We start from the raw sequence: 18288 nt of genomic DNA on the forward strand, positions 1-18288 counted from the left end.
GGACGGGACGGGACGGGACCGGGTGGTCCCCCGGCCCGCCTCCTGCCAGCGGCAGAGCGCTCGGTTGCCCCTGTTCGGTGGCTGTGAGCCGTTACCGGTGCTGTTTGTGGTCATCGAGTGACACAGCCCTCCGGGAAAACGCTCACGGTGTTGAGACTGACTGCTCCCCGCTTCCCTTGCGGTGTGACAGCAAGCCCCGAGGCTCGAGTGGAGCTTTACGGTCCATTAATTATTGTCTCCTTCTCCTCAGGCTGTAAGGAAAAGAAAAGGTGATGTTTAAGATTTTCTTTCTGTTGTCCTCTGTGGGCTGTGTTAATGCCAAAGGAATACTTTAACACTGCTCTTTGTTATACCTCATCCCTCGGTCATTTCTGCTTCTCCTCTTTTCTTCATACTCGCATGCTTTTCTTACTTTTAAGTGCACTCTCTGCCTTTGTTGAGCCTTTCAAATTGTGTATTCAGGTAAAGATCGAGATTATCCAGCTCATGTTTTAACAAAAGAACATTTTATCATACCCTGTAATGATAGTAAAATGTTTATATTCTCTAGCACAATAAAATGGATCCACATTTTAACTTACCTTTCATTGCATTTTCACAGAGGGCGACTATCTTTTTGGCCTGAGGGATACCATAGGGATACCTTTGTGGTACTTCTTATGCAGGGAGGGAAGTAAGAGCCTCCAAAAGCAGCTGTTTGGGAGCTAGTTATCATAAATAAGAAAGGAAATGCAGAGGGAGGGAATAGGGCTCACAGATCAAGTGTCTCGCTTGCTAGAACTGGGTGCCTCCTTTCTAGCACTGAACAGGTTCCTGAAATTGGGCACCCGCACTTCCATGTGATTAAATGTTGAAGGAGATCCCTCACCAGGGGTTCTCCTGGCATCCCAGTGACTGAGGCTGCCACCTACACCACCAGCAGCACCAGAGGGAACTGGGCCTGCTCTGAGACAAAGAGGGAAGGGGCTGACACCTGTCTCCCACAACTGCTGGTGTCCTGCAGCTGGAGGCTTATTCGAGAGTTATCAGAGATGAGCCAGTTTATTCTGGCTGAAGGTCTCTGTCGCTCCCGCTGGAAGTACTCTGCTTTGTACAAATAATTAAATCTGCCTTGAGGTAGGAAGTTGAACCTCAGAGGTCCACACACTTTCTGTGTGCCCTCAGCTCTGTCCTTCAGAGCTGTTCTGAGGATATCAGTGAAACCAGCCTGCGGTGAATGAAGAACTGAGCCCAGATCCACTGAGGCCAAGACTGCTGAGCGTGGCTGGTTCCACTGTTTGTTACCATATGTGTGAAAAGGTATGTGGTATTTTTTGTCCTATGTGTAGTACATCAAATTTTCCCACCTACAAATGCAACCTATCATTGTCGGTCCAGTGCATTGCAATCTATTGGTATTTCTCAAAAACTCTCCAAATTCATCTAACTGAAATGAGTTGGTATCTTCAATCAACATTCTTAATTTCCTTTTAACTTTGTTTCTAGCCAGGGCCAATTTAAACAGCAACTTTTAAGACATGATGACTGTGAGAAGTGATAATTGCTTTTGAGGATGGCAATGAAAAGGCAAATAATGCGGTACAGAATGGGACACTTACACTTGAGTCTAAATTAGTGGTAATCCTAGGAAGATCCTTCAGAAGTCCTTTGGGCTTCATAAAATCCAACTTCCATACTTTCTGTCTTTCTCAAAATGTCCACAACAAAATAGTGGAAGACACAAAATTGGTAAGGTGAGGATGTCATCTGAGACTTTCACCACACAATGGCCACATTTAAATGTTTGTAGTGACATAAAAACATAAAAAGCCAGAAAGAATTCAAGCAATTTGATCAAACACTCCTTTAGAATAATTTTTGGTTCCTCTAAACATTTCAGTGTCAATTCTAATCTGAGGAGCAAGGGTGTTAGGGGAAATATATCCTTATTAAAATGAACATTATCTCCAGATTTAAAAAACAAATAGCTGTGCAAGTGCTACCTTCATCTTGTTTGCATAAACCGAACAGCAAAGCAGTTTCATTCAGTTTTCTTGAAGGTTTAATTTATACGTTGAGCAAGAATTTTTGAAAGACAAGATTATTTCATAAAATAATTTCTTTCAGTTTTGCACAAATATGTTTAGTTACTCCACAGAGTGCATATTCCATTTAGAAAAAAGCAGAACACAATTCAAGATAACAGAAGAGGGCTAAGCTTAGAAAATACATTCTTGCCTAAATTCATCGTTGGAGTAAGCTAGCACAGCTCAAACATCAGAAATAAAAGACCTTTTCCATTGTATTTGACTTGTTCTTTCATTCTTAATGTGTGTAAGTGAGGAAATTTGGCAGTAGAACTGCACACACTTACTCTCCAGTGCTGAATTGTTATAATTCACTTTTCAATATTTTTTTTTCATGAAAGCATACCGGAAAAACCCAATGACAAGCAATTCCTATTTATTACTCTCTTTGGTGGTGACTAAGCTGTGAATTAGCTGTGCCCCGCAGGGTCCCAACTCACCCGTACTGCGGACAGTGACACAGCTCACCCCACTCCTGAAGGCCGAAACTCCTTCCAGGGGAAACCAGAGGAGGTTGATGCACATCCAGATACCGCCCCAGCCCAGAGCAGGACAAGGCCAAGGTGTTTACTTTGAGCCGGGATCTGGGAAATGCTCCCATCTCCCACAGTTCAGATGTCATCAGTGAGTAATGGTCTCCCACACAAACAGATCCACCGACAGCAGAGAGATTTAAATTGTTAGGTGTTGTGTAGTGTGAGGCAGTGGCAGTTAAGTATTCCAGCCTGGAATCGACCGGCGTGCTGAAGCATCTCCCAACCTATGGGACAATACCTACTGTTTAGGCAAGAGCACACACTGTGACGTGGCTGCTTCTTCTGTCATTTCAGTTCTCAGCAAGGATTAGGAAGGCGTGCGATTCTCTGAGAAACATAAGACAGACAGTTTCTTCAGGAAACTTCAACCTGGTTTAGCAAATCCATGATAACAGAATGAGCTCCAAGCATTATTTTCTGCCTTTACCTTCAAACACAGAAAGTGACAGTGAATATAACTGGAAGCGATTTATGTATAGAATGTCTGTCATGCCATATGCCTTTGGCAGGTAATTATCAGGTCCTCTACACATTGGGTAAACTCTGATAAGTTGTTTACTTAAATAAAACAAAGGGCCCTATCCTGCGACCATGCAACTCCACTGTCTGCAGGTAGTTCTGTATTCAGTGAAGACAAGGAGACTTTCCATGTAAGCACAATAGGTCAGGTTTAGAGGTCCTGGCACTGAGTCTTGCAATGGAGAACAGAAAATGATGCTGAGCCATTCAGAGTGAGAGTAAGGCTTGGGTGTAAGTGAATAAAACAAAGCACAGAAAACCCTCTGGGGCAGACAGAATAGCTCTGGAGAAGATGCTGAGTTTCTCGTTCATGTAGTGAAAAAAACTCACACTGGAAGCTTTTTGTGGAAGTCTGAGGAAGGTGAAAAGCAACTTCTTGTGATTCTCTTTCTTGTTTTGGGATTCCTGTGTATTCAGACATCCTTTTACAATCCTTGGTGTCCTCTGGAGGTTCGCAGATTGTTCATAGTTTTCAACAGTGTAGTAAACATAGCCTCTGTATTGTCCCAGATGCACTCTGGTGCCACTTTCACAGGCACTTTGTGGCCTAGGGTCTGACTAGGCGTTCCTGCGCTCCAGCCTTTGCTTGCAGAAGAACGTTTGCTGAGTAGCTGTATGCAATCAGGATAAAGGTCTGGCTGAAAGTGGCCAGAAGCTGAGTTTTTTTGGGGAGAATAAGAGGAAAAGGGCATGTATATTTGATATTCCTTGCAGGTACTCCTTTAGCTTCTAGCAATTAGCATCTCAGGATCCTGATATAGGTTCAATCTATTCAGAGAATTGTGCAAAAGTCCCACACTCCAGATGGAACTTGAACCCACAGAACCTGGTTTCAGTCAGTGACTGTCCAACTAGTTCCTTCATCTTTGGAACATCATTGTTCAATAACTGTTTTTAGTTTAATACCCTAGAAGCACTTAATCTTCCTGTGTTAAAAAAAAAAAAAAAAACCAACAAACAAACCAAAACCAAACTCACCATGTTTTTCATGTAACTTGAATGTTTGGTATCTGAGGGGAAGAACTGTTAAGAATAACTTTGCAATTGCAAATATTGTCATAAATAATAATGTGTGATAAAAAAGCTTGAGCCTGTGCCACCTGTAGCTGCAAGAATGGTTGGGAAGAGAATTGAGCTTATAGGTATTGATACATACCTGCCAACAACATGGTAGCATGTGTACACATGGAGTCAAAAAAAAGGGCAAATCATCAAGTGGACTGTCTCCTGATGGGTCCTCACCAGCCCACCCATCATCCTCAGACACCTAGTTGAGGAAGATTAATTTGGTGCATTACGCTGTGCCACTGATGTTGCTAGAGTCACATCTCATCTATTATTCTGGTGAGACTAGAAACAGCAAGCTGTTGGTAAATTGATTCCTAGCAAGAAGCCTTGTCCAGATGTGTTACTTGGCACACATCAGTCTGCCACGAGTGTCAATGGCAGGCCCTATCATCATCAACCACAGGAAAATACTCAAGGGCAGTGAGCAAACACTCCTCTGTAGAGCTGCAGGCAGTCTCCCTCAGTGGTTAATAAGACCCGACCAGGCCACTCATTTCAGGCCACTTTGCCTTGCCACAGGAGGGATGGGCACTCATATGAAGCGCTTGGAAGAAAAGTTTTCCAGGTCTGCACATCTCAACTAAGAGGAATTGTTATGTTTGCTAGCCCTGACAGCATGTCAGGGTCACCTCTCCTCAACTGATACTGAGCCTCTAGGAGCCTAGCACGGTATTCATTGTACATCTCTGTGGCCATCGGAAAGGGCAGAAGAGGCTGCAACCGAGAGGGTCCATCTGGCATAAGTAGAAAGATCTGCTCCCCTCCACCAGTTGCCCAGTGTTTTTACCTGTTTCGCAGGTGCTTAGTGAGTGAATCACTGGGGACACCCAGTACAATGTGTATGCGCTTCACTGCATTGCATCCCTGTTGGACTTGGCAAAGCTACGTGCTCTTCACCGAGAAAGCAGGAGGTCTTGTTTGCTCCAGTCTTTTTGTGGCAATAACCTACATGCAAGAAAAGAAATAGCCATGGGACTTTATAAAGTTTTGCGTCCCAATAGGCTCTGCAATTTTTCACTGTTTTTGATCCCCAAAGGGCCAGATTCATTGTATTCAGATATCATTATCCCACTTTTAAAAACAAAGAAATGATAAACAAGGAGGCATGTGGCTGCTCAAAGCTGCATGGGAAGCCTACATGAAAACAGAGATCCAAATCCTCACCTTGGCGCAGGATAGCCATCTGTAACTAATAGATGGGCATGCCCCCCCCCTTGCTTCTCTTTAGCAGCTTCCAGTCACCCACTCAGTCCTGTGGCTTCTCCGTGGCTATGTAGTATTTGCCAATTTCTAATTCCACAGCATCAAACAAAAAGCTGCAAAAAGGAATAAGTGTGTGAGGTTTTTTCTCTGCAATGTTTAGGAATGAGGGGGATGAAGAGAAGAAACACAAGAAGCCCAGACAGCTCCCCAGTCCTGGACCAGACCCTCACCTCAAAGTGAAGCACGAACTGGCCTCTCTGTCCCAAATAGAACATGGGGCTGATGCTCCATAGTAAGACAGCACCTAATTCTGAAACATCTTGATTCACTGTCTTCACTCAATATGTACCTTTTCCGTCCACAGTGAGGATGCGTCATGCACACACAGGTGGTTGAGTGCATGCATGTGTGCTTTCCAATTAATTCTTCCAGCTTTTGTGGTGATTTTTTCCTCTCTCTAAAAGGATAACTAGTATAAGAATGACATTTTGCAACCAAATGTTGAATGCATTTTTTATTTAAACATTAAGATTAAATTACAAAAGCTTCTGGAACAAGGAAAAGATGCCAAGGAGGAAAGAGCTGAAAACTCAGATTGCATTTTTTCATTCATTGTGAAAGCAAAACACATTGGCAGCAGCAAGGCGTTTTATAGAAAAGTTTCAGATGGACAGTACAAAGACCTTTCTGTCAATATTGTCACTGAAACACCTTGCTGTCACGAACTACATCTTTTTTTCTGATCATACTTCTTAGTGTTGGCTGATTGGTTTTCACTGTGGGAAACAAGTAGTAATTATTGCAGAATTACTGTAATTCTTTACTGTTAATCTCCGCTGATATAATGCAATCATCTTCTTGGGAAAATGTCCAAACATCATTTACTTTATCCTAACAGAAATGTCTACTGCTTTTGTTAAAAGTGTTATTTGCACGAGTATGTTCCTAATCTATGTTAATTTCATGCAATACATCTCTAATTTTTGGAATAAATACTGAGAATCATTCGAGAAATTTCCTTGGAATGCAAAATCCAAACAAGCTTCAGATCTCCCTTTAAGGGCAAGATTCCACCACCTTTATTTACAGATGTAGCATCCTGCTCCCTATGTTACTTCACTACAAGTTAGAGGCTCAAGTAGTGAAAATCAACATAGCCCCATTAGGATTTACTGCATCGTACTAACTTCCAATGAAAATTGGGCTGAGCAGTTTTATCTGTGGAGTAATGCACTACCTATAACCAGTAAAGGTTCTCAAACATAGCCCTACACTTAATAATTCGGCACATTTACAACTGGCGTTACTCAGTAACTTATCAGATGACAATAGTGGAGTTCTTCTGTAAAATATAGGTTAAGCCTATATTTGTATGACTGTACATCTGAAGTATAAAAACCACGATATGTAGTACACTTCAACAGTTAAAAAATATAACTTACTTTATTTGTAAACTATCAATGCAAGATACTCAGCAGCAAAGAAGCCATGTTCAATGTCTTCTGATCTCTTATAAAGATCTGTTGCTGTTAAGTAATATAATCGTCTCCAAAACATGAGGTTACATGTAGAAACAATCAAGGCAATATTATTTGTACATATTATTAAACATGCAAAAAACTTCCTGAAGAATATTGCCCAAATGTAGAAAGTTGTCTGGATCTCAAATTTTCCTTGGTAGCATCTGCTTTGTAAGTATGGCTCACATGTGGCTTTAGAGTCCTTCAGTTTATTTTGGAGAATTGGCACCTTTAATAACAGGCTCCCTATTCAAATATGTGGCCCAGTAAACTAAGTTAAAAGTTCCAAACAGCACTGGAAAAATTATTCGGGACATTTTGTCAATCTTACTGATGCTGTTGTAAGTCTTTTTGCTTTCAGCAGGCTTTTCTTCTGCAGACTTCACTGGAGCAGATGCAGTGTTTGAGATGACAGATGGGGCTGAGTCCTTTGGCATGTTTGGTGCAGGGGTCATCTTCCCAGTGCTGTAAGTATTAGTTGATTTATTTCCCAGCAATTCACGCTCCTTTTTCTGCAGTGTAAAGAACAAAACATTAGATCGCCGTAACAGAAAGCAGAAACGCATTCTCAAGATATTAACCCAAAAATCTAAGTACCGTAATGAATCATGGTAACAAATGCCTGCTGGCTATTCCAACTCTGACTACCAAACAGCTGTTTCTGCCTTGATTTTATAGCCCTTACTCAGGTTAAACTTTCCCTGATGCCAAAGAAAGCTAAGAGCAGCCGGACGGACCCGAATCCCACCTGGCGTGTGCATTAGCAGCTTCTTTCGTCAGGGCAACGCGGTCCTGCACCTGCGGAGGTTGCTGCCCCATGGGCAGCTGCCAAGACGTGAGCCTCACCCCCTGGTTGCAGCAAGGAGCGTGGTGAAAGGCTCGTTCTTCGTATTATTGCTCTTTTGGGATGCCTATGGGTACAAGCTCTCTCTAAGAGATCATTATTCCAGACTTTTCATTTCAGTGTGAAACTCAAAAGTTTGTGTTTTCACATAACTGCTCTTTTGTCTCTTTTTTATTGGGGATACTGTGGTGGGACTCTGACTTATGGAGCTCAATGTGAGCTCTGTCATTCTTTTGGGAGAGCGCACAGGGAGTGCTCTGCAGAGACATGTTTCACCATGTATATGTGCTATTATCAGAAGTTCGGTCACTGAAATCCCATGCCACGTGTACTCAATGCCCTAAATCCTTCTGAAAACAATCCCCTTCATACAGACGGTAGAGACCGGTAGGCTATCTCCGTGAAGAGGCATATTTCCTTGCAAATTTTCCTCTAGGAAGGTGAAAGTATGTCACGAGGCAATTAAATACCTTATTCACAAAGCAGCTGAGAATTGTCCATTCAGTTATTTGAACTACACTGAGTACCTGGTTTTTACTCTAGGTATTTAAAAAATGTAAGGTAAGCACCTTGATTTTTGCAGCTTCCAGGGCTTTTTTGCCATCCCATGCCCAACTCCTCTTGGTGAAATAGTTCACTGTTGCAAATTCAATCAATGCAGAAAATACAAAGGCATAGCAGACAGCTATAAACCAGTCCATTGCAGTAGCGTAGGCCACTTTTGGCAAAGAGTTACGGGCACTGATACTTAAGGTGGTCATGGTGAGAACTGTTGTTACTCCTGTAAAGAAGAAAAGAAAAAAGAAGAGGCAGAGATCAGTTTGGTAGCCCTTACGAGATCCCTCACGAGTTATGAGCAGGCCCTAAAAAAGGATACCTAAGAAGGCCACATGAAGTCAGCCAGTGTTTGCGTATTACGGTCCAAAAGAGTAAGATATTTTGCTCTCCAAGAAAAAATGAAAGTGTCCACCCTCAGGTGTTTACTTCTGTGGTGTCCTGGTTATCTCTAGTTATAGTGTATTTAAATAAGTATTTTTAGGGGTAACACAAACCCAGCAGTTACATAAACCAAAACCTTCCTGGTATTTTATCCCTGTACACTAATGCAAGGTATGTATGGCGTGTCCCTCATTAAGCGGTACATTATAAAATCAGTAAGCAAACCGTTCAGCAGTAACTGTCAGAATAAAGTGGGACTACTGATTTTATTTTCTTACATGGAGATTTTATGTATGAAATTGTTGGCTGTTATTGATTTCCTTGACTGTAGCTCCTCCTTTCCCATAGGCCAGTAAATGACAGAGCTGCTACCACTTTCACCTGTGGAAAGATGCCTGCAATAGGACAAAATTCAGCTCTCAGTTACAGCTTTTTAAACCTAGAACGCGTACCACTGGTCAGCAAAGTGATGCTGGTACCTGTATTCTCCCCATACAGCTTGCTGAACTGATTTTTGATCAAAGCGGCTGACTGATTTCAGTAGCTTTGTACAGAAGAACAACTCTTTTAAGAACAGCTGAATGAAGTTTCACACAATAAACTGTTCCTGCTCTCCTCATTTTTCATCTAGTGAAGATTTTGTATTTCATCAGCCTTCACTTAAGACTGTTTATTTTCTGCAATCTTCTAGTGATAAATCGAGTAATTTAAGAGACCCCGAAGGACTTTTCCACGACAACTTCTGGAGTAAATATACATTTTCTAAATGCAAAATCATATTAATTTGTTTGATGGTAATAGAGATAATTGTCACTAATTAACCTCTACATGGTTTTCCCAGATAAACATCTTAAAACAGAGGTAAACAAAATGTCTTGAAGTGAAATCTGTTTCAAATGCTTAGCTAGAGTATACACTAAATATGATAATATGTATGGTTTTTTTTGTTCTAAATAATCCAGTATTTTACCCGTGTGGAAAAAAAAAAAAAAGAACAAATCACACTAGCATGAATCTTCTGTCTTCTGCCCTTAACCTCCTATATAATTGATTTGTGAGCAATTTCTGTCATAACTTTATCAAAAAAGCCCAGATAGTGTTTCTAAATGAATTTTGAGTTTAAACTGGAAGAGAACAAGAGAACGTCTAGAATACCTCAAGCAGAAATAAGCATTAGTGTACTGTGGGTTTGTTACAACAAATCACTTCCACAAGCCAGACCAATCCTTCCCGTGTGCTGGGAGAAGGTGGGATACTCACCAAAGACAGTCCTAGCAGGGACAGATTCTCTGTTTAGCCAAAACGACACTTGCGATAAGATCACAGTCATAATGCAAGGAAGGTACGTCTGGATGACAAAATAACCAATTTTTCTTTTCAGATGAAAATGGGCTGTCATAATAGTATATTCACCTAGAAGGAAAAAAATGTGCATGTGGGTAAAATAAGAGAGGCTGACTGATTTAGGGACTTAAGAAGGCCAGCTCCAACCCCCCATTTGAGGATACCATTCAGCCATTCTTTATTGCACGAAAAGTGTCTGGATTTCTGCGCTGTAGAAAACCAAGACTTGAGACAGATGTCCTGCTAGATCCTGCTAGTCTTCACGTTCAGTCCCCAACAGCAGAAGACAACGACTGATGACTACTGCACTGAAAAGCTGCAGTCCTTTAATGCACCTGGGATGTCTTGATGTTCACAGGCTTAAAAAATCCAGGTTGCTGGCACTGTCTCAGTCTTGCCAGTTTTTTACTCAGTCCTACAAACAGTCTTAACGGAGTAACGATTAAGGCCATCTACTCTTAGGAACCTGATTTAGCAGCAGCACTTAATGTCATCAGGGCAACTGTTACGGTCAAGCCATCAGTTCTCAAGAATGAGAATGGGTTCAGATGCTCCTTCTGCACCGCACTTTAGGGACTGCCTGTCCCAGCGTCAGTGCCACAAAAACTGCAGCTTTGCACATGGATCCTGGGATACCTTATTGACCTGAGTACCTAAACCCATGAGATTGCTCCTCCTGAAAAAAAAATTCCCCTACTGCATGCAGTTTTCTTAGTTTGGTATACCTTAGCCCTTGGAAAGATAATCTGTTTCTGGACAGACATTGTGCCATTCACTTGTGCAATGAATATTGTACTGCCTGCACAGAGAATTCACTGAAAGCTGCCACAGCAGTGCTAAATTCCATGCCTTTTTTATATGCCAAATTCATAGCATCGCCTTAATCTGTCTTTTGTCAGATCCTCTGAATTTCAATAAAAGCCTAAAAAAATGCACTCCAAAATTGACAGACCAGCTGTCACCTTCCCTAATGTTTCAGAAAAATCAAAACTTAACTGGTTCTTTCAGGCTGTTCCTGGAAAACCATATAGCTGTTACTGAAGGCTATTCATTGATAGTAACTGCTCCCCAAAGCCAAAACCTTGCTAGCTAAAAACAGGCCACTATTTGTCCAGGAAAAATAAGAATAAAAACCAAATGTAAGAATAAAAAACAACCAACCCCTTCAAGCCCTAATAGATCTCCACTCACATTGATATCAAATTAATTTAAAAGCATGCATCATTCAGCTGGGTTCTGATGAATCAGAGTAATGCTGTTCTGAAATATATAGTGTCCTCCAAGAACAAAACAAATATAGCTGTAATCTCTGTTGCAAGACTTGACCATTAGTCTCTATAGACCAGTCACAAAAGGAAAATGCATAACAGACTGATTCTGCCTTGAGTGAATAGCCTGAGTTGAGCTGCAGCCAGCATTGCTAAGCAGTTAGATTGGGCAGATTATTTCTAAGTGACAATATGGCTAATTAGCAGAAAACAGGTCTACAGCGAAAGGGCTTTTGCAGGTATAGCTGCACTGATATGTTATACTAGAGGAGTTCTGTTATTCTGGATGAAGTTTACAGACTTTGTCCATGCTGAGGATTTTAGAGTGAAGGACTGGAATAGCACAGAAATACATTACCTGAGAGTCTGCCTCAATCTTTGTGACTTTCTTCTGGAATCTGATTTTCTGGTGAAACAGTTCCCTGAAGAGGGATGTGGAGATGGACAAGGAATGCTGTGAGACTAGGGAGAAAATCCCTATGAAGCGACATCTAATTCCCTTCCCTTTAGTGTAATTTTGAACCAAGGATGCTGAACATGCTGTCGTCTCAGGAGGAATCCCACTTACTCTTTATATGGGAGCGATTACCCATAAAACATGCCAAGAGCAGCAAGGTCTATTTGTCTGTAATCTGTTTCTGAGTTGCTACTGCACTGGGATGTGTTTGAGTCACAGTTTTTCTGCTCACTAAGGAGTGACGATGTGCATCATTGATTTTGACAGTATGCTTTCAGAACTGGAATAAAAAAAAAAAAAATCTAGGCAGCTTCAGCAGAGCAACAGGATGCCTTTTTTTCCTTTTTAAAATGCAGAAAACGAATGCCTACATTTTGATGGCCCTCCACAGCTGATTTTTACCTTATTATTTTCTTTAACCTATCAAAGCTTTTGTCTTCACTGAAATAATGATATTACTTTCATTTTGTACTTGCTCTTCTTCCAATCGATATCTTCTCCGATTTCCCATGCTCTCCCTTTCAAAACTGCCTATGCTAGGAATGCTTCCTCCAGCAGATTTAGGGCTTAAGAAAAGCCCACACCTTGGTTTTTAATACCCTGGGACCACTGCTTAAAGTAAAACTAAAAGCTGCCTGAGTTGGCCTTTTGTTTATATAGGATAAAATCCTGGCTCTGTTGGAGTGGCAAAGATCCCTTTTACTTCTGTAAGGCCAACATTTATCCTTAGACCATAAGCTTTCTTGAGCAAGAGCCAATTTTTGTTCTAGGTTTATGTAGAACTTAAAAGTGAATCTTTTTCCTGATGGGGTCCACTCATCACTTCACAAAAAAATTTTAATAACAAATTCAGTACTAATGAAAAGCCCTAGAGTGGGAGTGGCTGCATTTCTTCCCAGAGCTACGCTACTGTGCTGCTGCTGGTCTTCAGGGTTTTTTTTAATGCTTTAAAAGCTGCTACAGTATTTTTTTGGTATCTAGATGATGGAGTTCTGGAGATCACGCTTACAAATTTTCAAGGATCTTACATGCATTCTTCTATCGCCATTATGCTGGGATTCAATAGAGTATTTTAATGAGGCTGGACCAGCCCCCACACTTGTTTGTTTACTGGATATACCTGGACTCAGATGTATCTTAATCAATAGCTGTTCTGGAAAGATCTTGACATTAGGTCTCTGATGCCGCATCCCTGACCACGCTGACATCCTGTGCCGGTTTTGGCTGGGGTAGAGTTAATATTTTGGCCCACGAGAAAAGCCTGTGTCCTTTTATAGTAAAAAAAGTCATCTCAAGGAAGAATCAGAATTATTTGGTGCAAAATGAAGGGCTGAATGTTTCTTTTATTATTTAGGCTTTGGATATTTCAGAGCTCAAGCTCCAGCTGGCAGAAGATAAAAGAGTGGGGTTTTGTTTTGTGGCACTGCAGATGCTAAGTTAGTGATGAGAGATTCTGGGTATGGGGAACAGAACTGAGCAACCATTTGCAGAAAGCAGCAAGATCCACCTGGATCCAAATCCCGTATCTGATTGTTTTCAGCGCTCATACCACCAGGACGTAACAGATGTTGGGCATGTTGGAAGCAGTGTGAATAGTCAAATATCTTCTTTTGGGGGAATGACACTTGGTGATGTTAGCACAAAAAAAAAAAACCCAAACAACCAAACAGGTGGCACACGTCAGAGATATTTTCTGTGGCATGGCTAAAACATTCCCAGTTTCAAGCCTGGTTGGTAAATTGGCAATGCCAGGATATTTTTTCTGAGGAGACAGCCAAACTTAGCGGCTTGCCTACAAAATCAGCAGAATCTCAAGGGATTGATGTAGGTCCAACATTTCCATTTAAAAAAAAAAGCCTGTTAGAAAGGATAGCATAAATGTCCTACGACATTCACAAACATTTTGCCTATGCAACTGCAAGGGCTGTGTAGTTTGAATTGTGTATCAAAAAAGCCTCAAAAGATCCAAGCACTTGGATTTGTGCAGCAGCTATTTGTTTTTTCTTTTTCACATTCTAAAATTCAATAGAAGGAAGAAATGCGTTAGACAGCCGTTCATAAGTAACCCTGATTACTGGCCTCCTACGAGGCTGATGAAGTCCAGGAAATCCATCACTGACTGATGCTTTCCCTGCGCAAAATCGGATTTTTGTATTTTGCTAATCCCCAGTTACAATCTGTGTCCTGCTCTTTGTGATCCACCCTGCAATCAGAATCCAGCCAGCCCAGATGTAACCCAGGACATTAATATAAAATCTTGACGTTAGAAAACTAGCATTTATTAGCCTAAATCTGAAGATACAGGAGGGAGGTGGTTACTGCGCAGAAACTTTGGGATTTGTCTGAAGAGTCCTCCTTGGGCTGAGGAGTACAAGGAGCTTCCACAGGCAAAGCTGCAAACTGGACGTGGCCTGGAGCTGACACACTGGAGCACTCACTGCCTGGGCTGGAGGGTTTTCTTGCTCTGAGGAGCAGGACAAGCTTGTAGGAGATGCCTCAGTACATCCTCTGGATCTTTTTCTTGGCAACAATGAAGGCGAGAGGGGAGCTGCCGTTCATTGCAGAAAACAACGCAGCTATGATGGTAAACTGGTAAGGAAAAAAGTATCTTTGCTCTTTAATGGGAGATAGTACACTTGTCCTTTTTCTGCAGCAGTGGCTTCTCTGACTGTCTATATGCTCCTCTTGACTTTGGGTATCTTTGCTTTAGCAACAGCTTTGTGTCTCCTGAAATGGGCAAGGGAGGGGGTGAAGCTCTATAGGATGGAGATGGTGGTTGTGTTTAGTGGTTCCCCTGTGGTGCCCAAGGCAAACCTTCCCTCACTTTGTGTTCTGTTTGGAGAGTAAGCGGCAAGCTCAGCTGCCCTCTCTTTATTTGCAGTGCTTGGATAGTTTGAGTAGAAAGCTTTATGCGCCTTCACGTTTCGGTCCAGCTAACTTTGTGTGCAAGTGTACGTGTACCTGTTTTCACATCTTCTAAATTTCCTGCAGATAGTAGCAGCTTCCTAACTCAATCTATAACTTGTTCTCTACAATCCTGCCTTCAGCTCAGAGCCCCTCATTTTTCACCAGGGACACAGTACATCACCAGAAGATTCTGTCGTGCTTTGCCAGCGGGAATTGCTCTCAGCCATGTTGCTGCAGGCTGTCCCCTCTCTCCACCCCAAGCCCCGCGCACCCAGCAGCAGTGTAAATCCCCCTTCCTTTCATGTCAGACTATTTTCCCCCCGCCCCGTCCCCGCTGGATGCCACTAATGCTCTCCAGACGAGAGCATTGTGTAACCTGGTTAAGCCCCCATCCTGCTGAGCCCACGTGACCCCTGTCCCGGCCTCGACCCCCCCGGGAGTCCCCCTGCCAATGCGCGCCCAGGGCTGTCCTTGCGTGGGAGCTGTAAGAAGCAGGGGGGCACGACTCACGTGGGTGCCTGGCCTGGGATTAAAGCTTCTTTGCCTCCCTAATGCTGCCACATCTGGCACCTCCACTTGCAGACCAGGAGGAAACGGCAATCCTTGGGGTTTGCATCTCCTCTTTGGCCACATGGTCCCCCAGACATGCTGCAGAACCACGCCACGGCCGCCACCTGCCCTCTGCTCCCTCCCCCCGTGTGGTTTCATCAAGCAAATAATTTTAAAGCGATGATGGAAACGGATGAAATGCGTGGGTGGTGTTTGCCTCCCGGCGTGGTTCCTTCCACAGGGAAATAAGCCAGTAATAGTGCAGAGTAGCCTGAGCAAAGGCGGTCGCCAAGAAGCTCCGTGCAGCTTCTCCAGTGCTCCTGTTAAATAGCAGGAGCTTGGATGCATCTTCAGCAACAGCCTTGCGACGTACCTAAGGGCCAGCATACAACCCTCTCAGTGTTTCAGTGCCTTTGCTAAGTAGCCAGGAACCTGCAGAGGATCTCCCTAGCAGCCCACGTCCCACAGATACTTCCCTAGCCTCCTTGCAAAATAACCGGAGCCTGTGGATCTCCTCTCTGGCTCCAGCTATCAGCAACCATGGGATGAAATATTCTCCCTACCTGTACTGGTACTGATGTTTTCCGTTCCTACAGTTTGTCCCATCAGGTGGTACTGGTTAAGTCGTGAGCCATCTTCGGCCACCACCACAGACGTTGTGGTGCTATTAGTCCACACATAGATCACTTCAGAGTTGGGGTAAGCATCTGTTGACAAGGGGGGAAAAAGATGGTGATGAGTAAAAAACACTGTGTAATATTTTAGTGGATCCTTGAATGATAAACAGTGGGGAGAGGGAAGAATGGAGGAGTGAGAGTGAATAGAGAAAAACAAATAAAGATGATATAATCATGTTCCCATATGCCCAGCTCAAAAAATATTAGGTTGAAGCCTTCTAATATAACAGATGTGTGGGATGGTTTGTCAAAGACTGGAACAGTGAAGGTATAAATATAATCCATCACAACCACTCGATTTGGGAAGAGCAGCTCAGACCTATATTCACCTAGCTGGCAGCTCCTAAACCCCAGCAAGCTGCAAAAGGCATTTTGCTGAGATCCCCTCTCAAAAGGACTCGGGCACCTTAAGTGCCTGGACAATGGGGACCCTCTTGTCTTGTCCCATCTCCAGGATAAAATATGGAGTGACACCGTGTGCAAGTGTGGGGTCTGGCGTGTGTGCGCTGACTTTGGGATACGTACGCGTGGATGACGGGGTAGGTCTGGCGTGCAGGCGACGGCTGTAGATAAAGGAAGCGGGGATGTGTCTGCTTGTGCCTGTGATGCTGAGGAGCAGAGACACGATTCAGGGGTGAGGCTGCATGAAGGAGAGCAGGAGTCGGGGGGGTTGGGCGTACCAGAGCGAATGGGGGGTGGTGTGGAAACACCTGCACACTTGGAGATGCGAATGTGATGATAAGATTTCTCTCACATTCATTTGGAAGTCCTAGGAAATAAAGGTGGTGGCAGTACTGCCAACTCATCCTTTCCTCTATAACGTTGCTGTTATTTTTAATGCCCTAACACCTAGAGTAATTATGCTACTATGAGGGAATGCCAGTTTTCTTTTAGAAAGACAGTCAACACTGGTTTTATTTTTTAAGCCTTCTCTGCAGATAGTCTCAAAAAATCCAGGAGCCGACTATACATTTAAATATATTTTATTTAATTTAAGTAGCTCTCACACTTTTTAGAACACTTTGATCATTGAAAGCTTTCAGGTAACGTTACTGCAGGCATGTTACAGTAGGCTGGAGTCCATTCTACTGAAATCTCTGGAAAGTAGGCAAGGCTTAGTCTCCAAATAGGAGATGAAAAGTAGGTAGAGTTGGAAGCAATCTGAAGTCAAATACTAATACCTCACCTTGTGCACTCTGTAATTTACAACGTGGAGGTGCAGAATGTTTCCTTCTGGAAAAACTCACACCCCAGTTCAATGCAATCTATGCAGGTGGCAACACATGGTGACTTTCCAGATAAGGACTTGAGTCAAGGGCAAGAGGTTAGCTTGAAGGATCACGTGTACTGGCTCCATCAGACTGCGAGTTTTGTTTGCTAGAGCTAGTAAGCTGTCTTGGAAAGCTGCAGGTCCATGGAGGACTTAAAAAATTTCACAGACTGTGTCACCGCGAGCTTCTGAGGCACTGCAATGGCAAGAAATATGCTAAGGTGGTCCCTGGATCCATACAACCAGGAATATAAAGCAGAAAATGGGAAGTGATCTTGGTTCAGGTTGAGAGCACATGTGCGTAGCACAAAGAGGTGCAGATCACTTGGATGCCGGAGGAGGTGTTGGGAAGAACGCAGCACCTTGTTTTCACTGTTGTTAATCTTCTCGTGGCACCTGTGGGAAGCGCTGCCAGAGGCAGCACGCTAGGCTAGATACACCTTTGGTCTGACCGTTTATGGCTATTTGTACATTGTTGTCCACACCTCAGAAAAGATATGGAAGTAATGAGGACAGAGAGGGAGAGAGAGTTCAAAAGAGGGTCACAGATGTCTCCAGGGACTGGAAAACAAGTCATGATTCGCAGCTTAAGGAGCTCAACTTATTTAGCTCGCTGACAAGAAGCTGAGATGTGACTCAAGCACTGAGTATAGATACTTGCATACAGAAACCTAAAACCAGGGTGAATTTCTTGTACTACTGGCAAAAGAAAAATTCAGTGCCTGAAGGACGGTTTCACGAAGATTCAGACGAAGAACAGGACACAATTTCCTAACTGGGGGAGGGTACTTAAACAATGGATAACCTGAGGAAAAAAAAATGAACTATTGTCACTACAAAGATAATGATAGGATGATATATTTTTTGTCACATATCTGACAGTTGCTGCTACTGTATTCAGGCCGGAGGTGATCCAGGGTTTGGAAGTTGAGGATCTACAAATCCCCCATCCCTTGTCTGCAGCCATGCAGGACTGCCCACACGCCTTTCACATGCTTGTATTTGTAGCTGTGCAGTAAAATTACTGTAATTACATCTTGTGATCTGCTTTGAAAGGCTAAGAAGGAATGTCTTCCCTGTTTCAAAATATTTGCATCACAAAAAGTGATGGAATTTCTCTT

At 42.9% G+C, this 18288-nt stretch overlaps 1 protein-coding gene across 1 annotated transcript in view; it reads right to left on the bottom strand.

The window, feature by feature from the left end:
• Nucleotides 1–6899: 6899 nt before the first annotated feature.
• GABRA5 (gamma-aminobutyric acid (GABA) A receptor, alpha 5) overlaps nt 6900–18288 on the bottom strand; it is a 55111-nt gene continuing 43722 nt past the window's right edge. Inside the window, exons 6-9 of the mRNA XM_009706629.1 lie at nt 15784–15927; nt 9956–10108; nt 8326–8537; nt 6900–7424 (exon numbers count right to left, since the gene is read on the bottom strand). Of these exons, the coding sequence (XP_009704931.1) occupies nt 7122–7424; nt 8326–8537; nt 9956–10108; nt 15784–15927 (812 nt within the window). The 3' untranslated portion in view covers nt 6900–7121. The remainder of the gene's footprint in view (nt 7425–8325; nt 8538–9955; nt 10109–15783; nt 15928–18288) is intronic.

This window comes from Cariama cristata, unplaced genomic scaffold (genome assembly GCF_000690535.1).
Source record: "Cariama cristata isolate BGI_N322 unplaced genomic scaffold, ASM69053v1 scaffold17358, whole genome shotgun sequence".
NCBI classification, from domain to species: Eukaryota; Metazoa; Chordata; class Aves; order Cariamiformes; family Cariamidae; genus Cariama; species Cariama cristata.